At 43.1% G+C, this 12024-nt stretch overlaps 1 protein-coding gene across 1 annotated transcript in view; it reads right to left on the reverse strand.

Moving 5' to 3' along the window:
• TMEM131 (transmembrane protein 131) overlaps nt 1-11092 on the reverse strand; it is a 489982-nt gene extending 478890 nt beyond the window's left edge. The window contains exon 1 of the mRNA XM_030201383.1: nt 10803-11092. Within this exon, the coding sequence (XP_030057243.1) occupies nt 10803-10944 (142 nt within the window). The 5' untranslated portion in view covers nt 10945-11092. The remainder of the gene's footprint in view (nt 1-10802) is intronic.
• Between the last annotated feature and the right edge of the window lie 932 nt (nt 11093-12024).

The following is a 12024-nucleotide window of genomic DNA, read 5'->3' on the forward strand; positions in this document are numbered from 1 at the left end:
GCTAAAATGAAATATGAGAGGCTTCAAGGCAGTTGGAAAAGAAGGGAAGACATGAATAAAGCATGCCTGCTAAGGCAGCTGAGTGATTGGGAGCTTGGTAGACAGGACTGTCCCTCAGAGAATATGAAAGAGCTGATATATCCCTATGGCATCTGAACAATATACTGTATGCCTCTAGAGAAGGCTTCTTAAAGTCGGAAAAAGAAAACACTGTATAACACTACAGCCATTGAGAGTGATTGTCTGTTAAGTTCTTAAAACACTATATAACATCATAGGCATGGAGTAAAATGCTTGAAAGGAACTAAGATATTATGGTCAGAATTGCAAAGTATCAATCAATTGACTCTTAGACAATGTAGTCCTATTCACCAGGGAATGAGACAGACAGAAATTTACTCTATGCCTATAGAGAAAGTTTCTAAAGTTCTTAAAACACTGTATAATACTACAGCTATTGAGGAAAATGCTTGAAATGAATTATGATATTATGATAAGATGTAGATTTTCCACCAGGCAATGAAAAATGACTGAACACCAGAAAAAACTAGTGTTAACAGCCCCGTGATACATAGAAATTTAAAAGAAGAAAAGCTTGTTATATATCCATATATGAAAGGAGCCCCCTTTCAACCAAATATTGCCTGCTGATGTGAAGAGCATTTTAGAATACGCCGTTCAGCACATACAAAAGTGTACACATCTTGGAGCAGAACTGCTCTATGAACTGCAGCCTTACCTTCAGCAGAGAGATCCCTGACTGATAAGATGGAGGGAGAAACAAAATGGCCGCCGTTCGCGCAACTGGCCCCGTGGCGATCGTCGGCAGCGCGCCCGACACCTCCGAACAAGCGGAGCCCAGTGGAACGGCGAAGAAACAACAGCCGGCGAAAAAGGCCCCGAAAAAACCGGAGGCAGCACCGGACCCGAAGAAACCTTGAAGGGAGAGCAAAATTTACACGTTCCGGCTGCGTGAACTGCGCAACGCTGACCGAATGCAGCTGTTTGAACTTTTAAGCCATATCGGAAAAAACAGGTGGCCGCGCTTACGCGGTTCGCAACTTTCTTTTTTTTTTTTTTCATTTGTTTAAACTGCCGCCGCCAAAACGCAAGAAAATGGAGGAAATTAAATCTGACGAGAAAAATCGCTGTTTAAAGTCACAGACACTGAATTATTTTCTTCTTTTTTTTTTTTTTTTTATAACCCCTCAATCATAATAAAACACTGGAGCTGCCTGCTCGTTAGAAGTCTGGGGAAAGAAAGGCTGCTTCTTTGAATTTCCTTTTATTTGATTTAATTCTTTTAAAGCAGCTGCCTGTTAAAAGTGGCTGCCTCTCCCAAAGACGGTACACCTTTCCAGAGAAAGGGACGGCCCTTCCCTGCTAAGCCAGGGAGATGGGGAGGAAGGGGGGTGGACTCGAGACACCCGAGTTTAACACCCCCGAGGCTGTCAAAGAAAGAAGAGAAAGGAAACCCTGTCAAGCCTCTAAATAAGATTCCAGGCACAGAAGAATTATCACAAATATCTGTAATATCTAAAGAGAAAAGGAGAGAGACTAATGGGCTCACTTCCTACCTGCTGGGAGACTGAGAAAATACTGAGGCTAAGGTCACATGGCCAGGGCTCCTATCGGCTCTCTAGAGTCAGAGTTTTTTCTCAGTCTCCACCTGCTGGTAGGCGAGCACAACCCATCAGTCCAATCCTGGTCCGGTCCGGAGGGACGCTAAGGAAGACTACATTTCTTGTGGTAACCAACCCCTTCAACTATACCGTATATAATAATTTTACCACTGACAACAATTCCTACGCTTAGGGTCCTGGGTGTATTAATTAACAAGTTGCCTCACGTTCAAGCCTCAGGTTTCCTCAGTAGTGAAAAAAATCCTTCAGGTCTCTGGAAGCTGAAGGAAATCAGATCATATTTCTTACCCGACATCTTTAGGCTGCTAGTTTAATCATTGGTTTTAAACCAATTTTATTTCTGCAATTCCATCTATGCTGGATGTATAGAGGGCATCCTAAAATGACTACAAACGGCCCAAAGTACAGCAGCTAGGCTTGTCCTCAAGGTATCACATTTTGATAGAGCCACTCCATTATTATTCAAGCTGTACTGGATGCCCATTAAAGCAAGGATTATTTTTAAATTATGTGCTTTTATATTTCAAATATTATATGACATGACACCTGATTAAATGCAGCCCTTAATAACTATTCCCCTGTGCATCTGGTTCTAGGGACTACCTTAGACTTCATCTTCCAGACTGCAAGCGACTGAGCTATAAGTTGGTTCACTCTGCAGACTTTAGTTATCAAGGTGCTAAATGATGGAACTCACTGCCAATGGAAATCAAGGGTCAGCCTGATTACTTGGTATTTCACAAGACTGAAATCGTTTCTCTTTGAGATGTTTCTACTCATTGATGTAGTGTGTTAGATTGTAACTGGCCAATGGTTTATTAATTAGTTCTTATTTGTGATACTCTGCTACTACTTGATATTTTGTTTATGGTATTGTAACCTTGTCATTTTATTTATTGTAAACCACACTGAACTCGAGTTGACCCTGCTAGGAAGACAGCCGGGGGGGGGGGGGGAGGGGAGGGAACCAGGGTCACTGGATATCACCCTAGTTGGCAGATGAGGAACTCAGGACCACTGAGTATCATCTAAAACTAGCCCCAACATGGCTACCAGTACACCCCTGGCTCCACTGTCACCAGAAGAATCTGGGACAGAAGCTACCAGCCAGAAATCCTGAGCAGCTGCACGATCTGTCCACCATCCACTAGGAGACAGAGAAAATACTGAACATTCCAGGCTGCACGATACCCTTAAGGGGCGATTTACTTGAAACTATTTTCTCTGTCTCTCTCTGTTGGTAGATGGACACAACCCATTAGTCTGGACTGGTCTGATATAGATGATGAGGAACATAAAGATATTACATCATTCAAATACATAGATCACATTATTAATATTTTCTTAACAATGAAGCTAATCCTCATTCCTCAGTAAGTGTCCATCTTATCTCAAAAGTTATACACCAATGTCCACTTATCTTTAATACTTTTGTTCCAATGTTTGTACTTCCCACATTTATCTCCAAACGTCATATCCAAATCGCAAGTAACGTCTTATCAACTGCAACATTATTACTGCAATAACCTGTCCATTTATCTCTCGGTTCAGTCCTTCTCCAAAAACCACAGAAATATCTGCTCCTTGAAAACGCCGTCAAAACGAACTGAACCGCAAGCAATTTCTGAATTCACATAACAGCATTTCCTGGCTGTTGAGTAATGCCGTTAACCGACATATCCTAGTATTTCTGAACTGGATATATTTGTGCTTCTTTTACTATTTCAGCTCTGCATATGATCCATCCCAGGTTTTAGGAACAAAACTACAGAGCTGCCAGAGGTCAAGTGTTCAAGGTCCACATTCAGATAGGCTAAAAGCATGGCAGCAACTACTCCAACCCTAAACTGCAGTGTGTTATTAAATGCCTGTAGTTCAGTCTGAAGACACAGGCCAGATTTCTGAAACAAAAAGGAAGCCATAGATCTTGCAACACACAAGATCAGCAGCCAGTAAGTGAGGGCCCATGAAATTTCAAAAGGTTTGCGGTGTTCATCAATAGCCATTAGGGATGAGAGGTAAATGAGATCTGAAATAGGTGAAGTAAAGCAATGAAAAAGTGAGAAGAACTTGAGTGCACAAATGGAGAGTGGAAGAAAATGGAGCTAGGGTCCCTGGTTCCACTATGACTATCCTCTGCCTACATGTGCATAACTTAAAAATATTCTGAACTACTGAATATATACCAAGTACTGTTTATGAATTTAAAATATCTCCCAAGTATATACACTTATTAAGCATTAGGAACAATACCAAAAAACACCTTAAACAATACCCATAAATGCAAACACAGAAGTTACACAAACATTAAAGTCTTCAATATATAGTGGCCAGAGATTCAAAAACCAAAGGACAAATAAATGATCCAACTGCAAAGGAGTACTAAAGCCTGTAACTCGTAATAATTAATGAAGCCACAGTGGCACTTTCTGGTTGCTCACTATAGGGCTGGTAACCTTCAGTGTAGACAAAGGGCACTTATTTAGTAAAAAATTGACCGTGGTGGATCAAAAAAAAGAAAAAAAAAAAAGGGACAGAGAGCACATACACTTATATAGAAATCTGTGGAAAAGCAAAGGAAAAGCAATCCACCAATCTAAAGAACCTTAGGCTTCATAAGCAGGAATTGTTTCCTTCTTCTTTTAACGGACCCAGCCACAGCAGGAAAAATCATTATCTTATTACAGAACAATTCCTGCCAAGGCCTGAAATACAACCTTAGAAGTCCCAAACCGACTAAAGCATTCAGGTATCAATCAAAGGGAATCTAGTCCACATAAATATTTCCCTCTCTTTCAGCCCTCACATTTCTCGAGTGGTCCAAAAGTTTTATGAAATATCATTTCCTTTAGGCTTATTTCCTATGCCCCATCTCATTCTCTTCGATCTTCAAATACAAATCTCCTTTTGGTACCTTCCCCCACCAGACTCTGTCTTGACACCTCACGTTCAATGGCTTTCTGCTGTATGGTACCTATTTTATCAACATGCTACCAGTGGATCCTCAATTTAAAAAAATGTTAAGGTTGGCTCTTTTCAAGGGAATTTCTAGACAGGACTTGGTGATATCTTCTAACTCTTCAGTTCTGTTCCCCTCATGTGTCCAACACAGATGTGATCTTTTGGATAATGCTGCTGTTCTACTCATCCTCCCTCCCCTTTGTTCTTTTGCCTAATTGTTTGCCTTTACATTGTTTTTGTCTATTTTTTTCTATGGTGTTTGCAGTTTTTATCATTATAGTTTTGTGCACCGCCATGAAGGACTTTTGAATGGTGGTCTATCAAATACCAACTACATAAATAAAATCAATGGTAACTGAAGCTACCTCTGCCCTAGATGCCTCCAGGAAGGTGGTTAAATCCAAACAACCTGAAGGAAATTGGGGAGTCCATCTGGTCAGCATTCCGAGTTTCTCTCTTAACTAGTGGAACACAATAAGCATGAGCAACAGGAGACAAAGAATCCAAAGGCATCTTCAAAATCTCAGCCATATCTTCTAAGCATTTCTTTTGCAGATAATAGTAAACTTAGAAAAATAACATCAAACATTTTTTTTTACTGTAGAAAGATCTTCTGAAGTATCAAGTTTCTTTTAACATTAGCATTATCATGATGACTTGTATCCCGTTACCACCTTTCAGTTCTAAGCAGGCCACAACCACCAAGAAAACCAGAACAATCCTCTGAGAATTACATGAACCAGTTAGAGAGAAACAGGCCTATAATGCATATTTCTTAAATAAAAATGTTTTGACCTTCCTTCTAAATAAAAGATACAGTTGAAAAAATGAAGATATTCCAGCAATATCCTTTCACAGTCTAGCAGCTTGAACAACCAAAGATTTGTGTACAATTGTATTATACCTTACTAAATCTTCCTTGCACTTACTGTTACTCTATTTTCCACCCTGTATATATTCCCGGAGTTAGTACTCTCCTCTCTGGAAACTGTAAGCCACTTTGAGCCTACTGCTATGCGAGAAAATGTGGGATACAAATGTAATAAATAAATAAGCAAGCTGCTGTTTCTTTCAACTCCACAACCTCAAGCTTACATTTATGGTCAGCAATCTGTGTTGAACAGTGAGGAAACACTTGAAAGCAAGTTACAACAAGCTTATATTGCCCAAAAAGGGCCTTACCCAAATCATTTAGGCCCCGATGCTCAAAAGTAAACGTAGGCGCTAGAGGCCATTAGTGCCAGACTATTACCCATGTTTACCAGCGCAGAATGTTCAGAGGCTCGGAGTGCGGGAGCAAGCAAGCATGGGAAGGAACAGTGCAATGAACATGCAAAGGAATGCTCATAAGCTCATTTGTTATTCCTCCCCAATGCAAAGCGGACAGCGCGCCAAACAAGGGCGCTTTTCTGCTACAAACCCTACACCAGCTCACAGCTGGCATTAGGTTTCTGCCAAGCCATGATGAGACCCCTGAAAAGCTTAACATTGGACTGACCAAGCAAAGCTCAAAGCTGCACCACAGGAGACCGTGCGAGGAAGGAGCCAGGGCTGGGAATGGTTTTGTAAAGATGGGCAGGAAAATGGCTGCAGAGCTTTTTCTTCAGCAGACCAGCACAAGATGAGCAGCACAGGAGAGGGAGGGACACAAACCCCAAAACAACGTTCCCATGACTGCAAGAAACCTTACGCTTTGAGGGCTTCCTAGTGGGGAAAGTTGCATTTCACCAGATAGCTGAATTCTGCACTGTTGCTACCATTCCTCCTCTGCATTGAGGCAAAGGCAAGGTGAACCTTACATGCCCCACCCCCCGTTTCTGCCGCTGCCTTGCCCCGATACTCAGAATTGGCACCTCTTCATCCTCCTTCCCTCCTCCACTTTGGCATTCTGGGCATTCGCTGAAGAGCTGTGCTTAATGCACAAGTCTTCAGTGCATGTGCCAGACACCAAACTCCCTAACACTCAATGCTATGAGCGTGCCTATATTTGCATCTCATTAAACTTAAGTATTATGGTGTTATTCTTCTATGCTGATCTGGTGGTACTTCTCAACAGCGCCGGAGTTAGGCTTCTCCAGGTGAAATTGAGATATTATCACTGTTAAAACCAGAATGTTGATTCTTGGACTCTCCAATTAAAACATCTGAAGTGGACAAAACAAACTATTTGCAGAAGATATGGAAGATACGGAAGTTTATATCCCCCCTTCCCCTATCTTCAGCCAGTACTCTGGCAGACAGCTGACTCAACCCCACTGGTCTGCACATCCAAACACCCGGCCTCTGGGGTTTGCCTTCACTCCTCAGGTCTTAAGGCGAATTTAATAGCCACGTGCTACTACTACTACTTATCATTTCTACAGCACTACTGGACGTACGCAGTGCTTCACACATGAACATGGAGAGATAGTCCCTTCTCAATAGAGCTTACAATCTAATTCAACTGACTTTCCACTGACTGGGCCCCAAGAGAGGAGAGCAAGTCTGGACCATGGCGCCCATTTGACACAGGAGCATTGAAACCAAGGAGGTGCAAGATTTAGCCTTCCTCTTGTCTATGACTAAAGTCATATTTGAGAAAAAGGAAACCACTGAACTCGCACACTAAACATTCACCATCTTGCTCTGCCCCTGCCCCCAGTTTGGGCCATATATACCAAGTGGAGAAGTGGCCTAGTGGTTAGGGTGGTGGACTTTGGTCCTGGGGAACTGAGTTCAATTCCCACTTCAGGCACAGGCAGCTTCTTGTGACTCTGGGCAAGTCACTTAACCCTCCATTGCCCCAGGTACAAATAAGTACCTGTATACAATATGTAAGCCGCATTGAGCCTGCCATGAGTGGGAAAGCGCGGGGTACAAATGTAACAAAAAATAAAAATATATAAAAATAATGTGCCAGTTAGAGTGAGATATGGACCTGAGTCCCCTTCTCTACAGTCTACAGCACTGAACACTAGGCTACTCCAGAGACCTACGTGCTGTTGTAAGATAAATGGCCATTATATCTGCAGCTGTCATAGAGCCTGGTATGTCCTGTCACTTTCACCTCTTAGGAGGGTGGGAGGGGATCAGTGACCACTAGGGGATTAAGGACAGGATCATGCCTTTATCCCTCCAGTGGTCTTCAGGTCAGTTTGGGCACCTTTTTGGCACTTAACAGAATTCAAACATGCGTGGGATAAACATAAAGGAATCCTGTTCAGAAGGAATGGATCCTAAGGAGCTTAGCTGAGATTGGGTGGCAGAACCGGAGGCGGGGATGGTGCTGGGTAGACTTATACGATCTGTGCCAGAGCCGGTGGTGGGAGGCGGGACTGGTGGTTGGGAGGTAGGGATTGTGCTAGACAGACTTATACGGCCTGTGCCCTGAAAAGGACAGGTACAAATCAAGGTAAGGTATACACAAAAAGTAGCACATATGAGTTTATCTTGTAGGGCAGACTGAATGGACCGTGCAGGTCTTTTTTTCTGCCGTCATCTACTATGTTACTATGCTATAAGAGGAAATGTTTAATCATGAATACAACAAATTTCAAATCTATAGCTACTAGTACACTGTGCTAAGTAATACAACAGTAAAGATTAATTTTAAGCTACAAAATAATAAATACTCTTTAGCTAATCAGATTTCTGAACATTCAAGGCTTCATACTTTTACACACACACAAAAAAATCTTTACCATTCCATTTTAAGTACTAGTGGAGAAGCCTTTTAATTTCAAGCTAAACAACAAAACATATTAGAACACCTAAATCACAAAAGCTTTTGTCAGTAGGCCAGGGTCACAATTCAGATTTTCTCTCTCACTGAGAACACCAAGATCCAAAAAGACATGAGGCACCATATGAAATGCAAAAGATCAACACAGAAGGACAGAATGGGAAACAGTAAGAATGCTTACTGTATTAACTACATACCAGAACCTATTAAATTCAGGTAGTATGTGTTTAGCGTGCTTATCACAGTGCTACAGTTTACTTTTCTGAGACCTGTCCAATTTTTAGTCACAACCTTATAGCTCCAGACTGGAGCATCCCTTCTACCTGAACACACACAGTGTTCTACAGCAGCCTTTCTCCTTTTCCTACCCATAGCACTTTATCATGCACAAAATATTTTCAAAAGATCCTGAATAGTGCGCCAATTGGAAAAGCGATTCAATCCTTGATCCAAGGAACGCATAACATTTCTGTATTCCATTTATAACTTTGTAAATATACTATAATGCTCTATGAACTTTACGCTCAACTTTATGCTCAGCTTAACTTTCAGTAAAAGTCTATTCATACCAGAAGTTGCAAAGGATTGAACCCCATGCTAAGCCTTAGCAGATAAGCCTAGAAAATTACTCTAGCATCCTTGGAAGTAGCCCCTTAAAAAGTTAAGAAACACTGACAAAACACAACAAAGCATAAACACAGCCTCATATCCAGAGGATTTCTCTCTTACCACTATTATTTGATGTTTTATAAAACACTTAGCTCATGAAGGAAAAAAGTGCAGAATCAGTTCGAAATCACAAAGTTACTTTTAGAGCTCCGCAACACCATCATAACCCTATAACGAGGGTCTTGCACAGGATGTCAGTGTGAAAGCCAAAAAAGTTGGCTTATTAAGGGAACAGAACCACAACCAGCCCCAAACACAAATTGATGCACACATTTTACACATGCTCCAAAGCTGGCATAAATGTGAGAATGTACTCTATGTGTGTACTCCTATATGTTGCCAATTCCACCTCTAGAAACACCTACATTGTCACTGTACATGCTTCTAAAATGTTGTAGTGGTATGCACGCAAGAGACCTCTATAAACATATAACAGACTGCTTCCATAGAAGCCATCTAGAACACATCAAAATGTTAACCATATTTAAAACATACAAAGAAGGCAAAAAGCTCTGTCGCTGTACCAAAACCATATCTAAAGGAAGGACTGTTTCTTTACAAATCCTGGGTGCTACCATTGTGGTATGGCAGAGTTGTTACAAATGTTTGGAACTTAATTTTCAAAAAACAATCAATATAGTTTTTAAATGCACATAGACATAGTAAAACAGTATGCATACTTATCAATTAATTCACCCAAATACTATTTTATATTATGAAAATAGTTGTCAAAGTCAAACACATACAGTCTGGGATCAATTATTCAAAGACACGACAAAAGGATTCCACAGACTGAACCTGTGCCTAAGGACCAAAAGTTCTGATTTATTAATGCCCCAGAATGCGTTAAAAGACCAAAAAAAAAGTTATCATACAGTTCATGAAATGAAACATGCTCTTGTACAAATCCAGATAATCTGTAATGGTCAAGAGTTGTTTTTCTTGAGGCCCCATGCTAAAATACCTTTAGAAGGCTAACAAGCTGTTCTCAAAAATTCAGTAGAGCAATAAATGACAGGTGCTTCCTCGGGAATAGGTCACCAAAATACAGAAAGTTTTAAGAATAAAATGCCGGGGGAGGGGGGGGAACAGGAAACATACGAACCCCACAATGTGACTACAAAATACCTACTACTACTACTACTTATCATCCAAAACAGAATCACCTGGCTGTGACAATTCTGTGAAAAGTCAAGAGAGTATAGGGAGAACCTGAAATGGGACAGGGAACCTGCCGGGCAAAAGGCGGGGTGGGGGGGGGGGCAGGAGATTCACCAAAAGCCCTGCTACAGCCCACACAAGAAACTCCTCATTGATACAGACAGCTGCCGAATTCCCTTATATGTTGTCTACCCACCCTCCGATGCGGCTGATTTCCAAGCTTTTGTGACAGGATCCGTACAGTCCGGCGGAAAGTCAGAGTTTGGGGAAGAGGGGGGGGTCTACCTCACCAGCATCGAACCTTTGGGCTAGTAACAGCAGCTCAGGTAGGAAACCTTAAACACTACTGGATTAGTCCCGACAACGAGCACAGCATCGCCACATTTAATAACACACACACCGAGGCCCAGGAGAAGCCGAGAGCAGACACTGGAGCCTGGGCCCCGTGAACAGTGGGGATGAGAGGAATAGTGGAAGAGAAAACAACACAAGAAACACTCGCTGACCCAGACAACATGTTCACCTGCAGCCGCGAAACCAGCGCGCCCCATCCCCTGTCCAGGCCTCCGGTACCGTCCTCCGCTCCCAAACTCCCCCCGACACTTCCCCGAGTGGCAGGAAGAGCCGCCCGCAGCGGGGCCACTCACCTTCACTGTGACTGCTGGCCGAGCGCACGCTGAGTACTACTACCAAGAGGCGGTAGGTGAGCGCCAGGCTGCTGCAATAGCAGCAGCAGCTCCCCGTTGCCCTGTGCTCCAGCTGGGCTCGGGCTCTCTCGCACTCGCTCATACTGTGTGGCGCCGAATCGCTCTGTCGCTCCCCCCGTGTTTCCGGCTCTCCTTGGCGCTGGCCGTTGTGCCCGCCTCGGTACGACTACTAGTCTATAACGTCTCTCCGGAGCGAGGACGGAGCGTCTTAGTCCTCCTCCTCACCTCGCTTCGCTTCTCCCCGCCCAAGCGCACCAACGAGACGAGATAGCGCGCCCGTCAAGACCGTCCCTCTAGTCCCTCGGCGCCGCCACCGCCACCCTTTCGCAGAAACAGCGCCACCTGTTGGCAGAATGTGAGGTTGCACTGCAGTGCACAGACAGCCCGTCGGGGAATGGCGGTGGGGGAGCGTTGCGGGCTGCGACGGCGGCTAAGTCCCTGCAATTGCTATTAAAAAGACTGGATTTTTCGATGCAGCCAGTTACGACTTGGTGTTGTTTTATTGGAGGGAGCGCATTTCGAAATAATCATTGGATCAATTTCTTTCAGGTATAGGCGCCAATGGGGGTACCAAACAGTAAACAATACCCTTCCCTGAACATAATGAATGACCTCAATATTAGGGGTGCTCATCATCGTCCACAGAGGTGGTTCCTATGAGACATCGGTGCGTGCCTGAATTTGGACATCGGGAGCAGGAAGGGAGGGAATGGGTTTCACTTTGTCGAGAAGCGGGAATAGGATGGGGCGAATGAAGTCTTGAGTGGTGTCATACTTTCTTGGGAAATTGTGGATATGAAAATAGTTTAATTCTAAAGTCATATGCAGTATCAAGACTATGCAGGTGGTGCGGGCTGCGGCCACACAGAAGGTGTACATGGAAGGGTGTACAAATTACTCCCAGTCCAACATTTCTCTTCTCAATGGCAATAAAGATGGGTGTGGGGCAGGGGGGCGAATCGCACAGGGAGAAGTCTTAACTCCCATTTTTTTTCTACCTCAGATCTCACATCTGTCTAAAGTTACTTTCCTTATCTTCCGCCAAACTTCAAGCTATTTGCCACCTTTTTGACCACAATCATTTCCACGCTCTTATCCTCTCATTTTTCACATCTCGTCTAGAGTGCTGCTATATTATATACGTTGGTCTACCCTGTACCAC

Source organism: Microcaecilia unicolor, chromosome 4, assembly GCF_901765095.1.
Source record: "Microcaecilia unicolor chromosome 4, aMicUni1.1, whole genome shotgun sequence".
Lineage (NCBI taxonomy): Eukaryota > Metazoa > Chordata > Amphibia > Gymnophiona > Siphonopidae > Microcaecilia > Microcaecilia unicolor.